Source organism: Trichomycterus rosablanca, chromosome 4 (genome assembly GCF_030014385.1).
Source record: "Trichomycterus rosablanca isolate fTriRos1 chromosome 4, fTriRos1.hap1, whole genome shotgun sequence".
NCBI lineage: Eukaryota > Metazoa > Chordata > Actinopteri > Siluriformes > Trichomycteridae > Trichomycterus > Trichomycterus rosablanca.
Genome location: NC_085991.1, coordinates 30,736,564 through 30,762,395, shown reverse-complemented (window position 1 = coordinate 30,762,395; position 25,832 = coordinate 30,736,564). Strand labels below are relative to the sequence as shown.

At 38.9% G+C, this 25,832-nt stretch overlaps 2 protein-coding genes across 2 annotated transcripts; one reads left to right on the top strand and one right to left on the bottom strand.

Annotated features, from left to right (window-relative positions):
* Positions 1-2,035: 2,035 nt before the first annotated feature.
* Positions 2,036-7,874, bottom strand: mblac1 (metallo-beta-lactamase domain containing 1). Its single transcript, XM_062993181.1, has 2 exons — positions 7,349-7,874; positions 2,036-2,410 (listed from the first exon to the last, which is right to left on the bottom strand). The coding sequence occupies exons 1-2, from the start codon at positions 7,754-7,756 to the stop codon at positions 2,162-2,164; spliced, it is 657 nt and encodes a 218-aa protein (XP_062849251.1). The 5' UTR covers positions 7,757-7,874; the 3' UTR covers positions 2,036-2,161.
* Positions 7,875-9,683: 1,809 nt separating this feature from the next.
* mpdu1b (mannose-P-dolichol utilization defect 1b) lies at positions 9,684-18,089 on the top strand. Its single transcript, XM_062993180.1, has 7 exons — positions 9,684-10,005; positions 12,991-13,056; positions 13,160-13,292; positions 14,485-14,570; positions 14,730-14,848; positions 14,940-15,050; positions 16,016-18,089. Exons 1-7 carry the CDS (start codon positions 9,882-9,884, stop codon positions 16,133-16,135), a joined length of 759 nt encoding a protein of 252 aa, XP_062849250.1. The 5' UTR covers positions 9,684-9,881; the 3' UTR covers positions 16,136-18,089.
* The last annotated feature ends 7,743 nt before the right edge of the window (positions 18,090-25,832 follow it).

Genomic DNA, 25,832 nt, shown 5'->3' with positions numbered 1-25,832 from the left:
TACTGTTGCTATACACTGATGAGTCATAACATTAAAACCACCTTCTTGTTTCTACACTCACTGTCCATTTTATCAGCTCCACTTACCATATAGGAGCACGTTGTAGTTCTACAATTACTGACTGTACTCCATCTATTTCTCTACATACTTTTTTTAGTCTGCTTTCACCCTGTTCTTCAATGGTCAGGACTCTCACAGGACCACCATAGAGCAGATGTTATTTAGGTGTTGGATCATTCTCAGCACTGCAGTGACACTGACATGGTGGTGGTGTGTTAGTGTGTGTTGTGCTGGTATGAGTGGATCAGACACAGCAGCGCTGCTGGAGTTTTTAAATACCATGTCCACTCACTTTCCACTCTATTAGACACTCCTACCTAGTTGGTCCACCTTGTAGATGTAAAGTCAGAGACGATCACTCATCTATTGGGCAGTTGTAGCCTAGTGGTTAAGGTACTGGTTCAGTAATCAGAAGGTTGCCGGTTCAAGCCTCACCACTGCCAGGTTGCCACTGTTGGGCCCTTAAGCAAGGCCCTTAATTGCTTAGACTGTATACTGTCACAGTACTGTAAGTCGCTTTGGATAAAAGTGTCTGCTGAAAATGTAAATGTAAATATTGCCGCTGTTTGAGTTGGTCTTCTTCTAGACCTTCATCAGTGGTCACAGGAAACTGCCCACGGGGCGCTGTTGGCTGGATATTTTTGGTTGGTGGACTATTCTCAGTCCAGCAGTGACAGTGAGGTGTTTAAAAACTCCATCAGCACTGCTGTGTCTTATCCACTCATACCAGCACAACACACACTAACACACCAGCACCATGTCAGTGTCACTGCTGTCCTGAGAATAACCAAATAATACCTACTCTGTAGTGGTCCTGGGAGAGTCCTGACCATTAAAGAACAGCATGAAAGGGGTCTAAAAAAGCATGCAGCGAAACAGATGGACTACAGTCAGTAATTGTAGAACTACAAAGTGCTTCTATATGGTAAGTGCAGCTGATAAAATGGACAATGTGTCTAGAAACAAGAAGGTGGTTTAACGTTATGGCTGATCGGTGTATATTGCACTATACAATTTGTGTTGTATGAAAAATAATGTAGTATATATATTTCAATGTTTTGTCAGTGTATACCAATAAACTGCTTGTGAAAATATATTGGGGCATTTTGTAAAATGCAGTAAAAAGATGAATCCATGATAAAACTGTGTAAAACCTTTTAAATATTTATTTACCTGATAAACGTTAAAACATTATTTGCTCAATCAACTTTTTATCTTTTATTTTGTAAATATAACACATTGATAATGTGATGCCTAAAACACTCCCAAAAAAAGTAGGGACAGAAACATGTTTAGCACTGCACCATGTTTCTTTTTATTGACACTTTTTAATGGTTTAAATACTGATGATAATAATTGTTGCAGTTTTGCAAGTGGATTTTTTCTATATTCTTGCTTGACTTAGGACTTTAGCTGCTCAACTGTCTGTGGTTGTCAGGTCCAGAAAACGATGCATCATCTCTACATAGAATTGATGTATGGCTTTCTCTTTGCTAAAAGTTTCAGGTTGCATTTCCTCATGCAGTGACGATGGTTTTACAAAGTACTTGTGAGCCCATGTGCCCATATTTATCAAAGTAACATGATGGTTTTTATGCAGCACAGTCATGCACATTTAACAGTTTCCGGCCTTACCCAACCCAACTGGATTCCCTGAATCTTTTCACAATGTTATATACAGTAGATGGTAAAAGGCCTAAATTATTAGCAACATTGAATTGAGAAATATTCTTTTTGAACTGATTGACAATTCAAAGTTTGGTGGTAAGCCATGACCCATCTTTGCTTAGAAAGACTAAAAGTATCCTCCGTTTATATCAACCATGATATCCTTACCTGTTACGAATTCACCTACTTATTGTGGAATGTTTCAAAAAGCTGTAACTTCAATATTCTGTAAACTTCTTTTGAATGTGTTGAATGCATCAAATTCACAAAATACAATCATGTTTGTTAAACAAAACAGAAATGTGTTTGTGTTTTTTTTTATTCCCAGTAAAATGAAAGCTGTGTTTTTTCCCTACAATGCTATTTTTTTGTATGACCATTCAAAAATCACAGGACAAAGCACTGATTATACAGTTCACATGGTTTCTGCTTCTTAGTCAACAGACTCTCTGAATACCCTGAAAGGCAGCCCATGTCCAGGAATTATTACATCAGCATATTTTAAAACTGACTGTCGAGTCATTTCCTGCACCTCTGGATTCTCACTAAGACCTCTCCATGAGTCTTCATCAGAACAACGCTCAAACAGGTCCCCAGCAACAAGAACCTGTCCCACAGTTGTGTCCTTAACAAGAACACTTACATCACGTCCAGTATGACCAGGGGTGAAGATGATGGACACCTAGGAGATAACAAAAATGGTCTGGTTTAAAAGTGAAGACTGAAGCATAAGGCAGAGGTGCTCCACCACTAGGCCACAGACTAGTGCCAGCACTGGGGTGAGTTTGTTTAATTTTTACCACCATGTCAGATGCTATGGCTATTATTATGGCTAGCTATGAGGGTCTAACTTATGTGGCATTTTTAATTGCAGGTGACTCCAAGAATTTAAGCAGTTTTCTAGGGGGTACTGAGGTGAAGATTTCCTTGTAGCTGTTCGTATTGTAGGATTGTGTTCTGATGGTGTTCATTTATTGACATGAGTAGAGGATGTGTTTAATATGGGGTCTGCTTTTAACAAGTAGGTATGGGTAAATTTTGGGTGTCCTATGCAGCATCTTGTGTATATACACCGATCAGGAATAACATTATGACCACCTTCCTAATATTGTGTTGGTCCCCCTTTTGCAACAGCCCTGACCCGTTGAGGCATGGACTCCACTAGACCCGTGAAGGTGTGCTGTGGTATCTGGCACCAAGATATTAGCAGCAGAACCTTTAACTCCTGTAACTCGTGAGGTGAGGCCTCCATGGATCAAACTTGTTTGTCCAGCACATCCCACAGATGCTCAATTAGATCCACGAGATGTAAAACAAAACATGATTCATCAGACCAGGCCACCTTCTTCCATTCCAGTTCCGATGTCCACATGCCTATTGTTGGCGCTTTCGGCGGTGGACAGGGGTAACCTGGGGACCCTAACTGGTCTGCGGCTATGCAGCCTTCGCTCCCCATGTGCATCAATGAGCCTTGGCCACCCATGAGCCTGTCGCCAGTTGACCATAAACAGTCCACAGAGTGGATTAGGGCTGGGCGATATATCAAGATTTTATAAAATATCGATATATTTTCATACGCGATATAAGATAAGACAAAATCGTCTATATCGATATAGATGTTGCGTTCCAATTAGATCCGACAGTTCGTCTTTCTCTTCTCCCAGTTAGTCTCTGCGCATGTTCACCTGCCCCGCCTCTCTCCCTCACTGAACACAACTCGCCCCTCCCCACCGCCAATTCTTTCTGCCCTCAGAACACATTTCTGTAAGTAAAACTCCCATGATAGCATGGAGACGGAGGAGGAGCTGCTTAGTAAAAAGAATAATAATGGCTCAATTATTTGGAGATGGTTCGGATTCAAAGTGTCAGATGAGCAGCAGAATAATGTATTCTGTAGAGAATGCCGAAAACAAGTCCAGACAAAAGGTTCCAGGTACCTTTGGTCATTCGTTTTTCACTTCAAATCCTAAAGTTGAAAAACAAGAAAACGAGTCGTTGAGGGAACGTTTGGGGGGAACATTGAGGGAACGTTTGTGTGGAAACGTTCGTGAAGTAACGTTGAGAAAACGTTCGTGGGGGAACGTTGGGGGAACGTTGAGGGAACGTTCGTGGGGAAACGTTCGTGGGGGAACGTTGGGGGAACATTCGGGGGGGAACGTTGGGGGAACATTCGTGGGGGGAACGTTGGGGGAACATTCGTGAAGGAACGTTGGGGGAACGTTCGTGAAGGGACGTTGGGGGAACGTTCTGGGCGAACGTTTGGGGGAACGTTGGGGGAACGTTGGGGGAACATTCGGGGGCAACGTTGGGGGAACGTTCGTGAAGGAACGTTGAGAGAACGTTGAGAGAACGTTCGGGGGGAACATTCCTGGGCGGAACGTTGGGGGAACGTTCGGGGGGAACGTTGGGGGAACATTCGTGAATGAAGGTTGCGGGGAAACGTTGAGGGAACGTTCGTGTGGAAACAGTGGGGGAACGTTCGTGTGGAAACAGTGGGGGAACGTTCGTGGGGAAACGTTGGGGGAATGTTCGTGGGGGAACGTTGAGGGAACGTTCGTGAAGGAACGTTGAGGGAACATTCGTGGGGGAACGTTGGGGAAACATTCGGGGGGAACGTTGGGGGAACGTTCATGAAGGAACGTTGAGGGAACGTTCTGGGGGGGAACATTCCTGGGCAGAACGTTGGGGGAACGTTGGGGGAACATTCGTGAATGAACGTTGAGGGGGAACGTTGAGGGAACGTTTGTGTGGAAACAGTGGGGGAACGTTCGTGGTGAAACATTGGGGAAATGTTCGTGGGGGAACGTTGAGGGAACATTCGTGAAGGAACGTTGAGGGAACATTCGTGGGGGAACGTTCGTAAATGAACGTTGAGGAAACGTTGAGGGGGAACGTTGAGGGAACGTTCGTGTGGAAACGTTGGGGGAACGTTTGTGGGGGAACGTTGAGGGAACGTTCGTGGGGGAACATTGGGGGAACGTTCATGGGGAAACTTTAGGGGGACGTTCGGGGGGGAACGTTGGTGGGGGAACGTTGGGGGAACGTTCAGGGGAACGTTGAAGGAACGTGGGGGGGTACGTGGAAGGAACGTGGGGGGGTACGTGAGGGGGGAACGTTGAGGGAACGTTTGGGTAGATTGTTGGGAATGGTTGGGTGAATTGTTGAGGTAATGGTTGGGTGGATCGTTGAGAAAACGTTTGGGTTTTCAACAATTCACCCAACCATTCCCTTAACAATCCACCCAAACGTTCCCTCAACAATTCACCCAAATGTTCCCTCAACAATTCACCCAAATGTTCCCTTCAACAATCCACCCAAATGTTCCCTCAACAATTCACCCAAATGTTCCCTCAACAATTCACCCAAACGTTCCCTCAACAATTCACCCAAACGTTCCCTTAACATTTCACCCAAATGTTTCCTTATCCAAACATTCCCTTAACAATCCACCCAAATGTTCCCTCAACAATTCAACCAAACGTTCCCTCAACAATTCACCCAAACGTTCCCTTAACAACCCACCCAAATGTTCCCTTAACAATTCACCCAAACGTTCCCTCAACAATTCACCCAACCATTCCCTTAACAATCCACTCAAATATTCCCTCAACAATTCACCCAAATATTCCCTCAACAATTCACCCAAATGTTCCCTCAACAATCCACCCAAAAGTTCCCTCAACAATTCACCCAAACGTTCCCTCAACAATTCACCCAAACGTTCCCTCAACAATTCACCCAAACGTTCCCTCAACAATTCACCCAAACGTTCCCTCAACAATCCACCCAAACGTTCCCTCAACAATCCACCCAAATGTTCCCTCAACAATTCATCCAAATGTTCCCTCAACAATTCACCCAAATGTTCCCTCAACAATCCACCCAAATGTTCCCTCAACAATTCACCCAAACGTTCCCTCAACAATCCACCCAAACGTTCCCTCAACAATCCACCCAAATGTTCCCTCAACAATTCACCCAAACGTTCCCTCAACAATCCACCCAAACGTTCCCTCAACAATCCACCCAAATGTTCCCTCAACAATTCACCCAAACGTTCCCTCAACAATCCACCCAAATGTTCCCTCAACAATTCACCCAAATGTTCCCTCAACAATTCACCCAAATGTTCCCTCAACAATTCACCCAAACGTTCCCTTAACAATTCACCCAAACGTTCCCTTAACAATCCACCCAAATGTTCCCTCAACAATTCACCCAACCATTCCCAACAATCTAGCCAAAAATTCCCTCAACTGTTGAGAAAACGTTTGGGTGGATTTTTGAAAAAACGTTTACATTACACGACAGGAGATACCTTAGAAACAACTTTCTTTTTCTTAGAATAGCTCTTTTTTTTTTTTTAAGTAAAAATAGTTCTTGTGTGAAGCTTCTCCAGCATGAATTTTAATAAAAGTGCCTGTAAAAAATTTGGAACATGTAGCTTTGTCTCAGAAGTGTCTTTTTGTTATTACCTTGAAGGAACGTTGAGGGAACGTTCGGGGGGGAACATTTCTGGGCGGAACATTGGGGGAACGTTGGGGGAACATTCGTGAATGAACGTTGAGGAAACGTTGAGGGGGAACGTTGAGGGAACGTTCGTGTGGAAACAGTGGGGGAACGTTCGTGGGGAAACATTGGGGGAACGTTGTGGGAACGTTCGTGAAGGAACGTTGGGGGAACGTTCGAGGGGGAATGTTGGGGGAACATTCGTGAATGAACGTTGAGGAAACGTTGAGGGGGAATGTTGGGGAATTGTTGAGGTAATGGTTGGGTGGATGGTTGAGAAAACGTTTGGGTTTTCAACAATTCAACAATTTTGGAACATGTAGCTTTGTCTCAGAAGTGTCTTTTTGTTATTACCTTATGGGATAAAAAAACATCGAGATATATATCGTATATCGCCGTTCAGCAAAAAAATCTCGAGATATTATTTTTGATCCATATCACCTAGCCCTAGAGTGGATCATGTATTTGATGGTGGTATGAGTTCTTCTGTGATAAAACTGTTAAAACTCTTAAATCTTGATTTACCTAAAAAACAAATCACCTTTTCACTGATCAACTTCATTGTATTGTCAATTGGACTGTGTTAAGTGACAATGGTACTTGTGAGACCATGTGCCTATATTTATCAAAGTAACATGATGGTTTCTTATGCAGTACAGTCATGTACATTTAACAGTTAACTTCTGTGGTGTATGCTTTTATGGTTGGTCTGAGATCAGACGGTGGGGTTGTTACAGCTTGCTTTCCCCAGGAGTGTGTAAGTTATTAATAACTCTATATATAGGTATTCTTGAACAGCATACTATTGAATATGGTTGGTAGTATTTTTCTATCAATACTTATTGCTTCAGTGTAAAAGCATCAAAGGACCTGAGAAAAACAGTACCTAAAACACACTCTTGTCAATCATGGTATAAACGTTACAGATTTCAGTAAACACAAACATGGCAGACTTTTTGCAAGCTGCCCAGTGTTGTGCATTTAAAAGGTAAACACATCGTTCCAATGTTTGCTCTACCTGCTCTAAACTGCTCTACCCAGTGTACATTAATCAAAATGCAACTGTTCCCCTGCAACTGTGTGTAATATGCGTGTGTTTGTAAATTATTACATGCTGGTCGATGATGTAGGGAACCCCCTGTGCCAGCTCGTTTGGCAGGTATCGATCCCCCTGGCTGATGTCACACCCCACTACTACTGTAGCTCCGGTAAACAGGTTGAGATTCCCCACGTGATCCGAGTGTCCGTGTGTACCGACCACCCATGTAACATCTGCTGGTGTTAGTCTCTTTTCTTTCAGTTTAGACAGTAGGAAGTCCCGGTCCCATGGACCTCCCGTGTCCACCAATACAGTCTGTGGTCCAGTCAATAAAGTGATGGTGCCATCTGCCCGAAACGTGCCATCGGGCTGGCTGATGCAGTAGCCATGTTTAAGCACGGACACGCTGTAAGGCTCACCAGAAATATCAATACTAATGTCTGCAGACTCACTCTTCCTCCCCCTACACGCCGTATCCATGTCTGATGTAATAATACACGATATTATGACCACTACAAATACTTCATGTTCTGAATTTAACTGACAGAAAACGTTTATTTACCGTATACCTCTTACGGAAACCTGCGAGGGCCATACTGCCTTCACGCTATATAATTACACCACATAAGATAGCGCCATCTTCTGCTTATTTGTTAAAGTCATGAAAGTTTTAGCTAGTGGTCGTGTTACTGATAGAAGATAACTTAGGACACATGAGATAAGACAAAGAATAGACAAAGAAAACGTTTTACAATAAAAAGGTGAACTGGTAACATGTATCATGATTGGGTATGAAAAGGGCCGGCTTACCGCTATAATGGCAAACATTGTGGAAGAACTGTCAATCAGTTTAAGAGGAACATTTCCTAATGCAAGATTGCTAATGATTTAAGTATTTTACCATCTCCTGTACATATTGTGGAAAGATTTAGGGAATCTGGAGAATTCTCAGTTCATGTAGGTAAAGGCCGGAAACCACTGGTGAATGTATGTGACCTTTAAGCCCTCAAACACCATTGAATGACATCACATGTCATGCTACTGTGATAGCCACATTGGCTTGAGAGTACTTTGGTAAACCTCACTCAACACAGTCTTTCTACTGTTTACTACTGCTATTGGAACAGTAGAAACTCTATATAAATTTTATTCAGAAATACTGCTGAGCTCTCTGGACCCAAGCTCATTTCATATGGACAGTAGGACTGTGGAAATGTGCCCTTGTTTTTTTTTTTAGTTTAAAAAATTAGTGTCAAGTTCTCTGTGCCAAAGACAGAAAGGACCATCAAACCTGTTATCAGTAAAAGTTGCAAAGCTAACATCTGTCATGTTTTATATACATTCTCGGTGCCAAAGACAGAAAGGATCATTCGACCTGTTATCATTAAAAGCTACAAAAGCCAACATCTGTCATGTTTTATGTACATGTTTTATATACATTATAAATTAAAGTTTGAATGTATGATTTGTTTTCTTACAATCAAATGAAACAGAAGTGTGTTGTTTCCTATTGAGGAAAGGAAGTATGATATGTGTAAATCCTTTGTTTATATAAAAAAATATTTTTTGTACTAGGAAAAAAGGAGGATACTATTTTGAAGTAAACATGGTATTCTTAAACAAATCATCACCTGCCCCTCAGATAATAAGAAAATTGTATGTATTTTAGTTTATATTTATATTAGAAATTGTATTGCCTGAAATATTTCTGTTTTATAGGATGTATAAGCCTCTCTTGATTAGGACTGGGCATAAGTTTCCCTTACTGACACAATAATTTAGGTGGGGCAGTTGTAGCCTAGTGGTTAAGGTACTTGACTAGTAATCAGAAGGTTGCTGATTCAAGCACCACTGCCAGGTTGCTGTTGTTGGGCCTTTAAGCAAGGCCATTAACCCTCAATTACTCAGACTGTATACTGTCACAGTACTATAAGTAGCTTTGGATAAAGGTGTCTGCTAAATGCCGTAAATGTAAATAATTTTGTGGTCAAATGTAAATAAATGTGGGTTCTTAATACGATTGTAATTTTTCATATTTAAGCATTAAGAAAGTTAAGACAGCTGAAAACTCTATAACAGTTTAACCACTATACACATTTTTCTTAGACAAGCTTTTTCAATAACACACAGTTTGCAAAATCCTACTACTTTGTAATTTCCTCAAGTATATATCAGTCAAACATTCAATGCCTACACTCAGTTATACAAAGTTATTAAGAGTTTATGTAAAGGTTTAAATAACTTCTGTATATTCCTAATGTCTGACTTTTTCTTTTTTCGTGTTATAGCAGTTTTCGTGTTTGATCTTGGCTAAGTAATGAATTATGAACAGTAGAGTATTTGGGACACAGCCGGAGTGAGGCAGCAGTGCATCGCAACAGTGTGTTATTCTACTGAAGAAGAAGCAGCACTGTGTAGCGTTACTTGTGTGCGTTCTTCCTCATCACTTCCTTCTCGCTCATTTAAACAGTCTGTGGAGTTTGTAGACATGGAGTGATTTATGGAATAGGTCTTGTCAGACCGAAGCTTCAGGTGTCATTGCAGAGCTGAGTAGTTGAATCTAAAACGTAAAAAGAAGCCATACTTTAGTTTCGCAGAGTATACAATGGCGGCGTACGAGAAAGCGGTAGCTACATCATTTATGGATCCCTTTAAAGACATTCTGGTGAATTATTTAATGCCAGAAAAATGTTACGACGATTTTTTTCTGAATTTTAATTTTCTGAATGGTAAGATGGCTTACTTCTCAGTAAATAAGCACTTTTATCTCAGGAGTTGTCATTGACTTTAAACTAGTAGCTCTGTAGAACTGTTTATTGTAATAAGTTGATAAGGTTGATAAGGCTCATACACCCGTTCATAATACTGTCACTACACCTTTCTGTTTGTTCACTAGAGTTGTTCAGTCTAATTACAATGAAACTAACTAAAACACATGTTCATTAAAATAATCCACAATAAATAGTGTCTTGCTTTAATGTATGAAAGTTTTAAAGACAACACCTAAAGCTTTGATCATTACTGTGTTTTGAAAGTACGTGAGGGGCGGAGCTTTACACAGGGCACTTTTGGATTGGCTGCCTCAGATTATCTCTATGTTATTTCATATAAAAGGCTTTTGTTTACATATATATCATTTATATCCAAAGTAATTTACAATTATGACAGATATAATGTAAGCAATGTGTTAAGGACCTAGCTCAGTCCAACAGTGGCAACCGGGCTTGAACCAGCACCTTCATACAGTGTATCACAAAAGTGAGTACACCCCTCACATTTCTGCAAATATTTTATTATATCTTTTCATGGGACAACACTATAGACATGAAACTTGGATATAACTTAGAGTAGTCAGTGTACAACTTGTATAGCAGTGTAGATTAACTGTCTTCTGAAAATAACTCAACACACAGCCATTAATGTCTAAATGGCTGGCAACATAAGTGAGTACACCCCACAGTGAACATGTCCAAATTGTGCCCAAAGTGTCAATATTCTGTGTGACCACCATTATTATCCAGCACTGCCTTAACCCTCCTGGGCATGGAGTTCACCAGAGCTGCACAGGTTGCTACTGGAATCCTCTTCCACTCCTCCATGATGACATCACGGAGCTGGTGGATGTTAGACACCTTGAACTCCTCCACCTTCCACTTGAGGATGCGCCACAGGTGCTCAATTGGGTTTAGTCCATCACCTTTACCTTCAGCTTCCTCAGCAAGGCAGTTGTCATCTTGGAGGTTGTGTTTGGGGTCGTTATCCTGTTGGAAAACTGCCATGAGGCCCAGTTTTCGAAGGGAGGGGATCATGCTCTGTTTCAGAATGTCACAGTACATGTTGGAATTCATGTTTCCCTCAATGAACTGCAGCTCCCCAGTGCCAGCAACACTCATGCAGCCCAAGAACATGATGCTACCACCACCATGCTTGACTGTAGGCAAGATACAGTTGTCTTGGTACTTCTCACCAGGGCGCCGCCACACATGCTGGACACCATCTGAGCCAAACAAGTTTATCTTGGTCTCGTCAGACCACAGGGCATTCCAGTAATCCATGTTCTTGGACTGCTTGTCTTCAGCAAACTGTTTGCTGGCTTTCTTGTGCGTCAGCTTCCTTCTGGGATGACGACCATGCAGACCGAGTTGATGCAGTGTGCGGCGTATGGTCTGAGCACTGACAGGCTGACCTCCCACGTCTTCAACCTCTGCAGCAATGCTGGCAGCACTCATGTGTCTATTTTTTAAAGCCAACCTCTGGATATGACGCCGAACACATGGACTCAACTTCTTTGGTCGACCCTGGCGAAGCCTGTTCCGAGTGGAACCTGTCCTGGAAAACCGCTGTATGACCTTGGCCACAAAGCTGTAGCTCAGTTTCAGGGTGTTAGCAATCTTCTTATAGCCCAGGCCATCTTTGTGGAGAGCAACAATTCTATTTCTCACATCCTCAGAGAGTTCTTTGCCATGAGGTGCCATGTTGAATATCCAGTGGCCAGTATGAGAGAATTGTACCCAAAACACCAAATTTAACAGCCCTGCTCCCCATTTACACCTGGGACCTTGACACATGACACCAGGGAGGGACAACGACACATTTGGGCACAATTTGGACATGTTCACTGTGGGGTGTACTCACTTGTGTTGCCAGCTATTTAGACATTAATGGCTGTGTGTTGAGTTATTTTCAGAAGACAGTAAATCTACACTGCTATACAAGCTGTACACTGACTACTCTAAGTTATATCCAAGTTTCATGTCTATAGTGTTGTCCCATGAAAAGATATAATGAAATATTTGCAGAAATGTGAGGGGTGTACTCACTTTTGTGATACACTGTACATTAACATCTATGGCATTTAGCAGATGCTTATGTCCAAAGCAATTTACAGTCATGACTAAATACAGTCCAAGCAATGAATATAAGGGTATAAGGGCCTTGCTTGAGGTCAAAAAGGGTTCATGTCAAAACAGAACTTGAAAATGATTACATAAATGGCTCTATGTTAAATTAAGTTATTTTTAAGGTTTAAGGTAATTAAGGTTAATGAGCAGGGTATTGAAGTCACTGCAGGGTTTATTGAACCATTTTGAAATTACGTGTTTTGTGACATAGTACACTGTTGTCCTGCAAATAATTATTGTCAGATTTGTGGCCATAAGAATAATCATGTGGTCTGCAACACTACTTAGATAGTCTGTGGCATTTTAAATGATGCTTGATTGGCATAGAAGCACCAAAAAGTGCAAAGAAAGCATTCCCCACACCAATCTGGACAGCTGACACAGAGCAGGTTGGGTCCATTAGCATTTTTGGCATTTAGCAGACGCTTTTATCCAAAGCGACTTAAAGTATACAGTCTAAGCAATTTGGGGTTAAGGGCCCTGCTCAAATGTTCAACAGTGGCAACCTGGGAATGGTAGAATTTGAACCAGCAACCTTATGTTTACTAGTTCGATACCTGAACTGCTAGGCTATAACTGGCAACAATCTTGAACTGTGTGGTTTTGATGAGCCTGTTCCAATAGCCTTAGATTTTTAATTTATACACAACTTATTTTGAGTTTTCCTAGAATTGTTTAATTTTATTTCATGATTATTACATGAAAGAACAACAGTTACATTACCTTACAGGTAAACTGCTAAAAAACATGTGCAAAGCATTTCTAAAGAGCTTGAGAGATAATGTCTGATATCTGTTGTTTTTGCCTCGGCAGTGGACTGTCTCAAGATAGTTATAAGCAAAGGTTTGGGCATTGGAATCATTCTTGGTTCTGTATTGGGTAAGGAACTGTCTTTGCTTCTAACCTTTTCTCAAAATTTTCTATTTTTTATATTAGATTTAGAGAGTTTTACTTATAATAGATTTCACTGTGCTCTCCGCAGTAAAGTTACCTCAGATCCTCAAGCTGATGGGTGCTAAGAGTGCAGAGGGTCTAAGTTTTAACTCTGTCCTGCTGGAGCTGTTTGCTATCACAGGCACTATGGCCTACAGTATCGCCAATAGCTTCCCCTTCAGGTAAGCACTAATAGTTACATTACAGAAACATTAGATTATAGAACTGTATGTATACATTTCACATCCAGTAATGTCATGTTGAACAAAACATTTCTTTAATAATTAAAGGATTATGACTTGAGTCAATATTAGTAGTTAACCACAAAGGTACTTTTCAAACAACACACATACCATCAACAAAATATAGAGGAAAATACTTTGAAATGTTTACAGTTTTACATAATAAATGCTATTTTTAAGTTATACTTTTCTGGACATGTGTCTGTTAAGTATTGTTATTAAATCACATGTTTAATTAGATTTAAGTAAAATAGAAGAGCTCATGAAAATTATTTTCCAATTCTTACCATAGCCTAAGATAAATAACATAATTAAAGTGATTATTATATAAATTGGGGTTATAAAGCTCTTAACATTTTTAAGCTTGTATTAATTCAAAACCTGCTATATGTTTGCTGAATCTGTAAGTCATTTCATAACCAAAACAAAAAAGGAGCATAAAACATTTTTTATCCAAAAAGTCCGTCTTTAATTTAAACTGATTGTTATAAACCTTTTTATTGCTCCTGGCTTGCATCCATGAAGCCTTGATAATTAGCAGTCTTGAAGTGATCATTTTCATATGGGTTTTTTTTTTTTTCAATTGACGCTTTGCTAAGAAACATGCAAGTAAAGACTAAAGATCTGCACTTTTGAGACAATAATTTTAAAAAAGCTGTAATCTATCGATGTTATAGTAACTGTCATGATAAATTTAGATAGGACTAAAATGACATAACCCAATAGTAATTTTTTAACCATAACCCTTTCATCCAGCACAACTAATGCCTAAGTAAGTTCAGTTTAAATTTTTTAACTTGTACTTGTTTTAGCAACAAAAATGCTCTTGAAATAAACCACACAACCACCACAATTATATACAATGTATACCAACATATTATGAACACTTGTAGATAGCCACAGATATAGTAGATAGCTGCAATTTTACACACCTTAATAATCCACTTTTATATAAATGTGTCATGAAAAAGTTTAACGACTGCCAGAACTAGTGTATCTGTAACTTTCATTCGTGTGTCATTTGAGAAGTTGTGAGCATGCAAAGATATAACAAATTTGCCTCCTAGGGGTTTCTGTGGTTGAATGGTTTCTCTTTGTAGCTTTTCCTTTTTTGACTGTGTTTAATCCACAGTTCCTGGGGTGAGGCTTTATTTCTCATGTTGCAGACAGTCACCATTGGCTTTCTAATCCAGCACTACAGTGGAAGTACTATCAAAGGTAAATGAAATAGAACATTAAAGCTTTACATGTTTGAACATTAATTAAACAGTAGTTAACAAAATGCACTGGTTAGTTGGAAAGGTTTAATCTGCATCATTTGCAAGCAAATGTGTGACTTATTTTACTACTGTATAATTTCTCTGTGGCTATTTGCAGGACTGGGCTTTATAGTCATCTACATTAGCTTGATGACTGTCCTCATCTCTCCTTTTATCCCCATGTCTGTTGTCACCACCATGCAAGCCTCCAACATGCCAGCCATAATCTTCGGAAGGGTATCTGACCATTTGACTGAACGTTTTAGAAATATGTAGCCCTTTTAGAATGTATTTTTTCATCTTTTCCATTGTTTCTGCTTGTTTTTAGCTCATTCAGGCAGGCACCAACTACAGAAATGGGCACACTGGACAGCTATCAGCTATTTCTGTGTTCCTGCTTTTCGGTGGCTCCCTGGCACGCATATTCACCACAGTGCAGGTAAGCTTACAGAGCAGGCAGACTAACTTATAATTTCAGCTGCTAACTCTATTTATAACCCCAAATCAGCTAGGATGGTATGAAAATGGCAAATAAATAACAAATAAGTGTTTACATTTACTTACATTTTCTTATTTAATTGCAGACAGTCTGAACCCAAAATATTTCATGTTTTGTCTGCTCAGCTTAATTTCATTTGTTAATGATTGATCAGTATGGCTTACAGCAACATTAAAACAAAAAAGGCTTCTAATTTGTCACTTTACATGTAATTAATATAAAATATGACAGTTTACATATTAAAATACATGAACAAAAATTCTTTTTTATATCAAAAAAAGATATTGACCTGTCACCTGTAAAAAGACAAAACTCATATGACTGGCCCAGAAGATACTGCTGACTAATCATATAATGTGTATAATACGACAAAATTTAATAAAATAAAAAACACAGTTCACTATCATTTTGGTTTTATAATTACAATGATACAATGCGCTTGTAACCCAGAGAAAGTATTCTTATTGCGAAGTGATATGTAATAAGAATACAGAAAAGCTGAGCCAGTCATTTACATCATGTGTATCACAAATCAACAAAATTCAAGTGGATGTTAAGCTAGACCATACAAGTAGTAACTGAGCAGGGCATTAAACTGGACTATACAACTGTGTTTGTGCATGACTATATCATAGATGCACATCATTTAAACACTTGGATCTTAATTATTCTTTTCTGTCACTATTCTGTACAAATGATCATATTCTTATATATTTTGTGGATTTAATATAACAGTACATATATTTGGATAGTTTTTTCCACTCCTGTTAAAAAGGATTACTTATGAGAGTTTACATAATTATCACTGACAGCAAGATTTTTCTCTATTTAACATCTAATCACACTCATCATATTCATCACACAGATTCTTAACATGCTGCCAATTTCATTATGTGTTTCTGTAGGAGACGGGTGACACGCTTATGGCTGTTACTTATGTCATCTCATCCTGCTGTAATGGACTAATTGCTGCTCAAGTTCTGTATTACTGGAACGTCAGTCCAGCCCATAAGAAGACAGAGTAAACCAGCAGCAAAACTACAATGCATCGAAATGCTCCTGTTAAACCTCTGCTCTGAAATCTGCTTCTGATTTTGGAAGATATTGAGATTGAGAAAAATTAAATACCTGTTCTGATATCTTTCTAGGGCACAAATTGTCACAGTATGATTGACAATGTATCAAAACCATTAATTATTAAAATAGACAGCATTATATTTAGTAAAATGCATTGTGTAGGACCAAAAAATCTCAGTTGGACCCCTTATATCTCTATTTAATATTTCACTTTGACCTTAAGATCACAGATTACAATGCTTAATTGGACCATTATTTTATAATTTTATTAGCTCAGGGAGTGAAGCTGTGAAATCTTTGCTGTTCCTGTTTAGAAGATTCCTTATGTTCTTTAATCAATAAACATGTAATAGATAAAATGTGAGTTTCCTTACAACTTACACACTTGTGTGAGAACTAGGAACTGAAAATACATGCATGTACACTGTGAAAATACTTGCCTCACAAGTTTTTATTACATGAGAATTACAAATGTTATTTTTTTCTTTTAATTTGGCTTTTTAGTTTTATGCTGCATTGTGATGAATTGCTTCTTGTGATAGTAGCCTTTCTGATTGGAACCCCCTGTTTTTGTAACATACAAGCCCCATTGCTGAAAAAAGTTGGAACATTTAGTAAAATGTAGTTATAAAGAAGAATATGCAATTTGTTAATCCTCTTGAATCTTTATGTAACTGTTAAAAGTACAAAGAAAAAATTTCCAATGTCTTATGCACTTATCAACTTTACTGTAGTTTGTAAATATAACACATTTAGAATTTGATGCCTGCAACACACTCAAAAAGTTGGGACAGAGGCAAAATTAGAGTGAAAAGTTTTTAGAATATTCAAGTTAGAACAATCCAGTTGGTGCACCACTGCATCAAGAAATGCAACCTGAAATTTTCTTACACAAAGAGAAAGCTGTGCATTTGTTCTGTACAAAAATATTGCTGAGTTCCCTGGGCTTGAGCTCATCTGAAATAAAAACATGGCTGTGGTCAGTCAACCTTTTCCATCACCAACTTGCATACGTGTGAAGGTATCATTGACACAGAGGTGTATATTAGGATTTTAGACACATGCTGCCATCAAGACGACATCTTTTTCAAGGAAATCCATTGTTATTTCAGCAAGATGGTGCCAACTCTTATTCTGTACACACTGCAACTGTAGACACAGAATTTGTGTGCTTGACTGGCCTGTCTGCATTACAGATCTGTCTCCTATTAAAAATGTATGGAGCATCATGAAAAGGAGAATCATATGACGGTGACCACAGACTGTTGAGCAGTTGATGCCTTAAATCAAGCAAGAAAGGAAAACATTCCACTTGCAAAACTGCAACAATTACTGTTCCCAGTTCCCAAAACCATTAGAAATTTTCATTAATAGAAAGGGTGATGGAACACAGGGTAAACATGCATTTAAAGTGTGTTGCAGGCATTAAATTCTAAATATGTTTATATTCAACCCCCACAAACGTTGATCAGTGAAAACATTTAAGAGAATTAACAAATCACAGACAAATCAAATTACAAAGACAAATCAATTAACGGCATTTTACAAAACGTTTATGCTGGAAGTGGGGTTTGTTGTAAGACAGGATAACCAAGCAATAAAGCACTTCCACTTAGCATGTTTGCATTGCTTTTTTTCAGGGTGAACAAACAGAAGTTGGTCAAGAATTGTGGTTTAAGAATTTAAGCAGTGGTAGCTCAGTGGTTAAGGTACTGGACTAATAATCAGATGTTTGCCAGTTCATACCCCACTGCCACCAAGTTGCTACTGTTGAGCCCTTGAGCAAGGCCTTGAACTCCCAATTGCTCAAGTTGTATTCAGTCATAATTGTAAGTCGCTTTGGATAAAAGTCTGTGCTAAACGCTGCAAATGTAAATTTAATATAAACATTTGAGCTTGAAACCAGTTTGTCACAAGTGCTTTACTAAACTTTGTGTGGTCTTTGATGTATTTCGCCTGTAGATGGTAGCAGAGTAGCTACTAGTTAGCTGTTGGTGCTTTAAAAGTCTACCTTCTTAGTTACCCGCCGCAACCACAACAAGAAGTCTGCCTAATCCCTGTTCAGACTTAACTCTCTTGTACTTCCTTCTAACAACTTTCAATTGTGAAAACCATGTTGCAACTGTGACTAGGTTTTTATTCGGAAATGAATGGTATCTATTAGTAATGCCATTTTTCTTCCCAAGGCGATCTGCTCCGACAAGCACAGTATAGGCTAATTATAGGCCTACAGTTCTTAGCACGATTTAGCATTGTATAGCTACTTTGCGAAATGAGAGATAAGTAATTCTGCCGATAATAATAAAAATTAATGTAACTTTAAAATTTAATTTTAACTGCTTAATTATGGATGTGGTCAGGGTGGGTCCAGAGCCTATCCTGAAAGCACTTACCACAAGGTGTGAATACATTATGACATCTTGGCTATTATTGCACACGAGGTGGGATTAGCAATGATACATGTACAGGGACAACAGAGGGAAACAGTACCCAGAGTTTGTTTATTAGAATTTTAACATCATGTTTTACACTTTTGGTTACATTCATGACAGTAACGGTAGTTACTCATTACACAAGGTTATATCCAACACAGTCATAGACAATTTAGTATCTCCAATTCACCTCACTTGCATGTCTTTGGACTGTGGTAGGAAACCAGAGCACCCGGAGTAAACCCACGGGGAGAACATGCAAACTCCATGCAGAAAGGACCCGAACCACCCCACTTGGGGATCGAACCCAGGACCTTCTTGCTGTGAGGCGACAGTGCTTACCCACTTAGCCACTGTGCCGCCCCAGAACCCAGAGAATACCATGGGGAAATTATAAGAACAGGAGAGGTTGTTTAGCAGTCATTTTTAATTACAATAGGTTTGCTAAGTGGCACAGTGTTCTTCAGGAAGTGTAGTTCTTGTGCTTTTTCTGTCTTTAGTTAATCTATCTGGAGGGGGGAATCAATGCTTTGGGTTGAATTTAGTTTGTTAAGTTTGGGGAAATCTGCCAGCTTATGGTGCAGATTTTTTTTTTTATTACCTAAGAGAATCCTGAAGTAATGAGTCTGTTAACTTTAATTTATTCACATCGTTTTAAAAAGTAACGTGTTGTTTTCGTTTTGGAATAACTGTGAAACTGATCTGACTAAATATCACCCACAGTAGCAGATGCTGTTTAACAACATGCTTGTTTTAAACATGCAAGTATTAGTGACTACTTTAATACTGTTCCTGACACCTGCAAAAAGTGGACTGGCTAATCCAAATTGTCCAGTGTGTATTTCTGCTCTGCATGTAGTGTTTATTGTTTGTGCTAATTTGTTTTTAGTGCCAATGTTGCTGTACGAAAAACATACACTAATTGTACCAAATGTATGTTGCCATCTGAGCGAAAGCTTTTTGGACATGCAATTTCAAAACCACAGACATTGAAATTAGCACCCACTCAAATGCTATAACTACTTTTACTTTTCTGAAACACCTTAATTCAATAATTAGGAAGTGATGTCCACATACCATATAGTGTTTATAGGATCTATGGACTATGTTGCGTGTTACCTCGAGTCTTAACAAAAACATTTTAGTGTGAAAAACACTTAAGTGATATGATATGTATAGTGATAAATGGCCTATTATCTTTGATACAGCACAATTTTAACCCTAAATCCAAACTCATAAACTGATGGGATTTGTTAAAAACACTCACAAAATAAGCAATTACTCTACCATAAAACTTTTTATGTAATGACTTAATTTCAACAATTTCCTTGTTGATAAATCAAGACCGTAGCCATGAACTGAACATGGCGGGGACATTATGCACAGCTCTTGAGTGGAATATGTTCAATTATATTTTTACATCATTATATTGGGGGGCATGCCCCCTCCCCCCAATATATGCTGTGATTACCGGATGAATTGGAATAAATAATTTTTAATTAGTTTAATTAGTAATTCTATTTTAATTAGTCTGATCAGTTTTACAACACACTCCCATCATACCATTCTTTTTGATTTGAAAACAGCAGAAACTGGTTCATCCAGCACAAAATCAAGCTATGAGGTTTGATTTAGCAAGTCAGTCTAATGCATGTCAGTCTGATGACACATTCTCAACTTAATATTGGTGTAACTTTATTTGGAGAGGGGGTCTCAGTTAAATGTTGAGTTGAGCAGAAGTGCTGTGGATTAAAGCCGGTTAGCTTCTCCTTTATTTACTTTGATGACCTAAGTAAATAAATCTCAGTCTCTCATTGACTGATGCATGATTACATCATGAAAAGTAAACAGATAATAAAGTGTTGTTTTGGCGTGAAGTTTGTTGATGCGTCATTCTAGTTAAAATAAATGGCATTCCTGTAATTTTTGACAGATGCCAAATACGTCCATGTGATCACAGCTACATTACGCTGTTTTATTTATTAAATTACCTCTTTGAATAAACTGTAGGCCTACTTGTTACTGTTAATTTTAGGTCATTTAGGTAATTTTTTAGATAAGTTTTTACTTTTAAATAAAAAATTTTAAAAAACATGTTGAAATGTTGGAAAATACGAGGGTTCTTCAAAAAGTTTGCACTTTTTAAACTTTTTTAAGAATTTCAAAAACAAATGACATCACTTTTCTACATCATCACCTGAACATGCATTTTTCCCAGCATCATACCAACGTTTTTATTGCTGTCAACAAAAAATGTTTTTGGTTGAGAGCGTAGTCATTGATGCACCACTGCTTTCACATCATCATCACCACATGAAAATCTTCCCCGTAAAGCTTCTTTGAGTGGTCCAAAAAGGTGAAAATCAGATGGTGCTAAATCCAGAGTATAAACTCTCTCAGTCTCTCAGACACAACCATTTACCTGAACTGTTTTATTAAGACTGTCTGTCTACATTTTTACAATATTACAAATGACAAAATTTGTGATTGTAATTGTTATGCCATGACCATGTGGCTGGGTATTGTGGATGCCACACAGCACCAGCTTTGACTTTGTTATGTTGTCCTCATATATGTGTGAAATTTTTTGTTTGTTTGTTTGTTTTGTCCCCCATTAAAAATATGCAGAAGGATGACACTTAATGTAAGGGAGAAATTATGATGATTGTAGGGTCTTGTGACTGACACGAGGTCCTATAAATAATTACAACATTAGGTATTTTGATGTAAAATTGAATTATTTTTGAATACATTGTATCAAGTCTCAGCTCTGCCATCCGGCTGGGCAACTACATGAACAACGATTGGCTGTTGTTCACAGTGTGGGAAAAAGCCGGATCGTGTTCTTCATAACTGGTGCAATTATTACCTCTGCTGGCTGATTTATGGCGCCTGCGCAGAGTTGAGGAATAATGCTGATCAGGGTGTGGCTCTCCGAGCACAAAGTTGACATGCATATGAACTCGCCTCGTGCAGGTAAAAAGATGCAGTAGGTACAGAGGGGTCAGGGGGGGTGTGTATCAATTGCGAAGCTCCTCAGTCAACAGTGGAGGGTAGTATTAGTAGAGGTGAAGCGTAACACAATCAGGGTAATTGGAAACGACTAGATAAGGAGAGAAAATTGGGTGAAAAAATTGGAGAAAAAGAATTTTAAAATTTTAATTATTAAACTATTATCAAATAAATAATAGAAATGTTTATCTAAAAGTTAAACTTTTCTCTTTTTGTCTTATGTGGCAAAAAGAAAACATCTAGAGAGTCTCTGTATTGACCCCTGACCCTCCCCACAACTTTTTGTTCACATTATTTGTTTCATTTCACTCTCAAACCAGGTTTGAAAGGTACTTGCTAGTAGTTAACTGCAACTGAAGAGTTTGAGTGAAGTATAATGTTTTATTTTGAAGAAAACCTAGACGGCAGAGAAAAGAAAAAAAAGAGAAGCTTCCATTTATGAATTTTAAACTGTACAATCTGGCCTTCAGCACTTTTCTTATAGAATAACTCTTTCACCAAATAGGGAATTTAACTCTAATGTCTGTACAGTGTTATATTTTCAGGGTTGCTGTGGTCTGGGGTGGTGGGGCCCAATGTACTATTCTTTCATGGGGCCCAAAATCCTTGGCAGTGCCCATGTGAGGAAAACAAACCCACAAGTCCACATTTCCACTTAAAATCTGGTTTGTGGAGTTTTACAAAGAATGTAAAATGTAGCATGAAATACATAAATTTTAAGAAATCAATGTTGTGAAAACCGCATCCATGTTTGTGGGAGGTCTGCTATTCAGGCTGTGATTTTAGATGGTCTGTCGGCTTTTCTTAAACACAGCTGTTCAGATCTTTTCAGTGGCCCACAAGCTTATCTTCCCCTACCTGAGAGTGCATTTTCCACATCCATATCTTTTAATCAGTGGAACGCACCACTGCCCTGCCTTTGTTTGGTGACGATAACGGCCAGACATACGTGTGCCAGACCGGTTTGTCACAGATTTTTTTAGAATCTTAAACAAACCTTTCATTTTCCTAAATAAGACATGATAATGTTGTCAAACCAACAATATCGTTCTTCAGAGATCACACAATGATGGACTGTAGATTTATGTTCTAAACTATTTTTGAACATTTGTACATTTTTGTCTGTGTGTGTGTGTGTGTGTGTGTGTGTGTGTGTGTGTGTGTGTGTCTTCTTTTCCCTCCCTCTACCTCAGTGCTGCAGGACCAGTCTAGTCCAGGGTGTGGCTCATTAGTGTTAGATGTCATTCTCTCCACACTTGGCAAACACTATTAAGTGCATTAGCTCTGGTCCAATACATACATACTTTGTCAATGCCCAGTGCAGCTGTTCACCAAGGTGGGCTCTGACTTCATACCCTCTGAACAATAGAAGTGTTCAGATTATAATGTTAGTTCAATTTGTGTGAAATTCTCAGTCCAAATGCATCCTGCCATGTAGCAAGTGTTTCAGTTAGGTACCAGATCCTGCAAAGCTCTGATCAGAATAAAGCTATTATTAAAGATTATTTACTAAAAGAAATTCATGAATCGTAATTTAATGCATTTCTGTTTTTTAATTGAAAACATACTTTCATATTTGATATAGGAACAGACTTGGACTTAGATTATTTTCAGTATTTAATGCTTACAAGTAGTCGCAGTATGAAGATGCAGCTTTGGAGAATTGTTGTTATCCTTTTTGGAACGCTCTCACATATGTTTTATTTGGTTAGTTGTGAGACATTGTAGCAGTTGTGAGACAGTGTAGCAGAAATTATCATCTAGTTCTTTTGGAGATGAAGGTGGTGGAGATTTACTTTATGCTTAGAACTTTCTATAAAGGTTTAATGATTTTACATCAGTGATCAGTTAACATCTGGAGGTCTTGAAGAGCACTTGACTTCATACATGTTAATTAAACCACTCTTGGAAGATTTATTAATTTAAGCAGCATGGAACCCAACACAAAAATTGGCCACCATGAAAGAAATAACAAAAGCAAAATCCCGTTTGTATTTTATTTTTTAAAGTTAACCTGGGTGATTAGGAACACTTAAATTGTCGACCATGACTTCCAGTTTCACTGGGGTATAAATATGAGGTGACACAGAGGCCTAATTTTCCAACATATGTTCGCTATGAGAAAGACCAGAGTTTTTTTTGTCCTAGAAGTTGCTTTGAGACAATGCCTATTGTGAAAGGCACTATACAATTTGACTAGAAGATACAGCAATGATGTGTGACAAAAGTTGTTAAGCTGCATTAAACAAGAATTTTTTTGTTGTACCTGCATCTTTTTCTAACAAGGTTTCATTTATATTTTACATTTACCTTTTCGGCATTTAGCAGACACTCTTATCCAGAGCGACTTACAGAAGAGCTTCCATAGAAAACATTACCTTACTCTAGTTTAAGTAGACAATAGTCCAAGAATACAAATCTGCTGAAACCCTGTTAGAAACAAAGTTTTTTTTAATAAGAGTGTTAGTAAGTAAGTACATGTCAGCTTAAGTGTTTAGTAAAAAGATGGGTTTTTAATGGTCTTTTGAAGACAGCGAGAGACTCAGATGTTCGCACAGACAAGGGAAGCTCGTTCCACCACTTGGGTGCAAGTACAGAGAAGAGCCTTGATGCTTGACTTCCTTGAGTCCTGGGTGGAGGATCAAGTCGAGCAAGACTAGTGGCTCGGAGATTGCGTGGTACAGAGCGGGGTTTGATTAGACCTCGAAGGTAGCTTATGGCTGGTCCATTTTTGGCTTTGTAGGTGAGCATCAGTGTTTTAAACTGAATGCGTGCAGCTACAGGAAGCCAGTGAAGAAAACGCAGCAGTGGGGTGATGTGGCAGCGTTTAGGTTGGTTAAAAACCAAGTGAGCAGCTGCATTTTGAATGAGTTGCAAGGGTTTAATAGTGAACATAGGAGCACCTGCCAGGCGGGAGTTGCAGTAGTCCAGCCGTGAGATTACAAGTGACTGAACCAGAATCTGAGTGGCACGCTCTCGTCATGTTGGCTACATGAGGAGAGAAGGTCAGCTGGTTATCCAGGATGACACCAAGACTTCTGACAGTCTGACAGAACCGGAGATTTCAGGACATTTGTGTTCTTAGACCACTGTCTATTTGTTCTACTGTATATCAGCATTGAGGAAGCACATGTTGTAAATGCAAATAGCTACAAGGAAATAGCTGAACTCCTTATATTTTTATATTGTAATAATCCTTAGTAATATCAACCTAATTTTGCTTTTCAAATATAAATTATTTGACAGAACAGATATTTAAATAGTAAAACATGCCCATAGTGAATATTAATATTAAATAATATGAATTGTAATATAAAATGTTTCTGCATGAGGCTCTGTAAACAAAAGATAAAAACACTTCAAGATCACTAACTTGACAATTGACCTATTGTAACTTATTAGTGTTTGTGATTTGATCACTTAAAGGTCAAAGTCTTTGTGATGTATCTGTCATTTTGCTCAGTTCGACACCAATTCAGACAGTGTTGATGTTACTAGAGGAACTGTCTTATCATGATTGTAGTTCTATAGCACAAGCCTGCCAGTAGCAAGGTAAACGAACACTGGATGTCTGTGTGTGGCCCAGTGCCAGTCGTTTGAAGTTGAGTCTCTATGTTTCAATGACTAGCAGGAGCCCGCGTGTCTGATCTCATCACAAACCATAAATCAAACATGGCCAATCAAGCAGTTCTAAACATAACCAAAGCATCTCACCTACCTCAGCTCATCACGCTATAACTACCATTCTAGGAGCAGAAAAAATGCAGCCCTTGACAGCAACAACTGAGGGACTTGAAAAAATGCTTCCCTCCCATTGTGACTTAACTGGCTTCTGTATAATGTTTCTTTGGGTACCTTGAATATTTGGCACAAAAGTGGATAGTAAAAGAGTTGAAGCTCTTGTGGTTCTGCTCCATAATTAGGAAAGCCCAACTGGTCCTGGCAGACCACTTTAGGACATTTGAATCATTATTTTTGAATGACAGTATACAAGAAAAAATTATTTTACATAGTTATTGATGCAGAAGTGCCCACAAGTACCCACATCAACCAGACAAAAACAGACATTATCAGTTAGATCTCTCCCTCCTCCTCTTGCAGAGCTACCCTGCTATTGCGTGAGAGCTGCGTTTGGCTGAGAGTGAGTCAAACATGCATGTGTACAGCGCTGGTGGCATTTCAACCAACCGGAAAAACTGTA

Excerpts from the sequence above, each read along its gene's own strand:
- mblac1 (XM_062993181.1), bottom strand. The coding sequence starts at position 7,756 with ATGGATACGGCGTGTAGGGGGAGGAAGAGTGAGTCTGCAGACATTAGT. Across the intron at positions 2,411-7,348 it reads CCTACATCATCGACCAGCAT|GTGTCCATCATCTTCACCCC; the intron begins GTAATAATTTAC and ends GTTATCTCCTAG.
- mpdu1b (XM_062993180.1), top strand. The coding sequence starts at position 9,882 with ATGGCGGCGTACGAGAAAGCGGTAGCTACATCATTTATGGATCCCTTT. Across the intron at positions 13,057-13,159 it reads CATTCTTGGTTCTGTATTGG|TAAAGTTACCTCAGATCCTC; the intron begins GTAAGGAACTGT and ends TGCTCTCCGCAG. Across the intron at positions 15,051-16,015 it reads GCATATTCACCACAGTGCAG|GAGACGGGTGACACGCTTAT; the intron begins GTAAGCTTACAG and ends GTGTTTCTGTAG.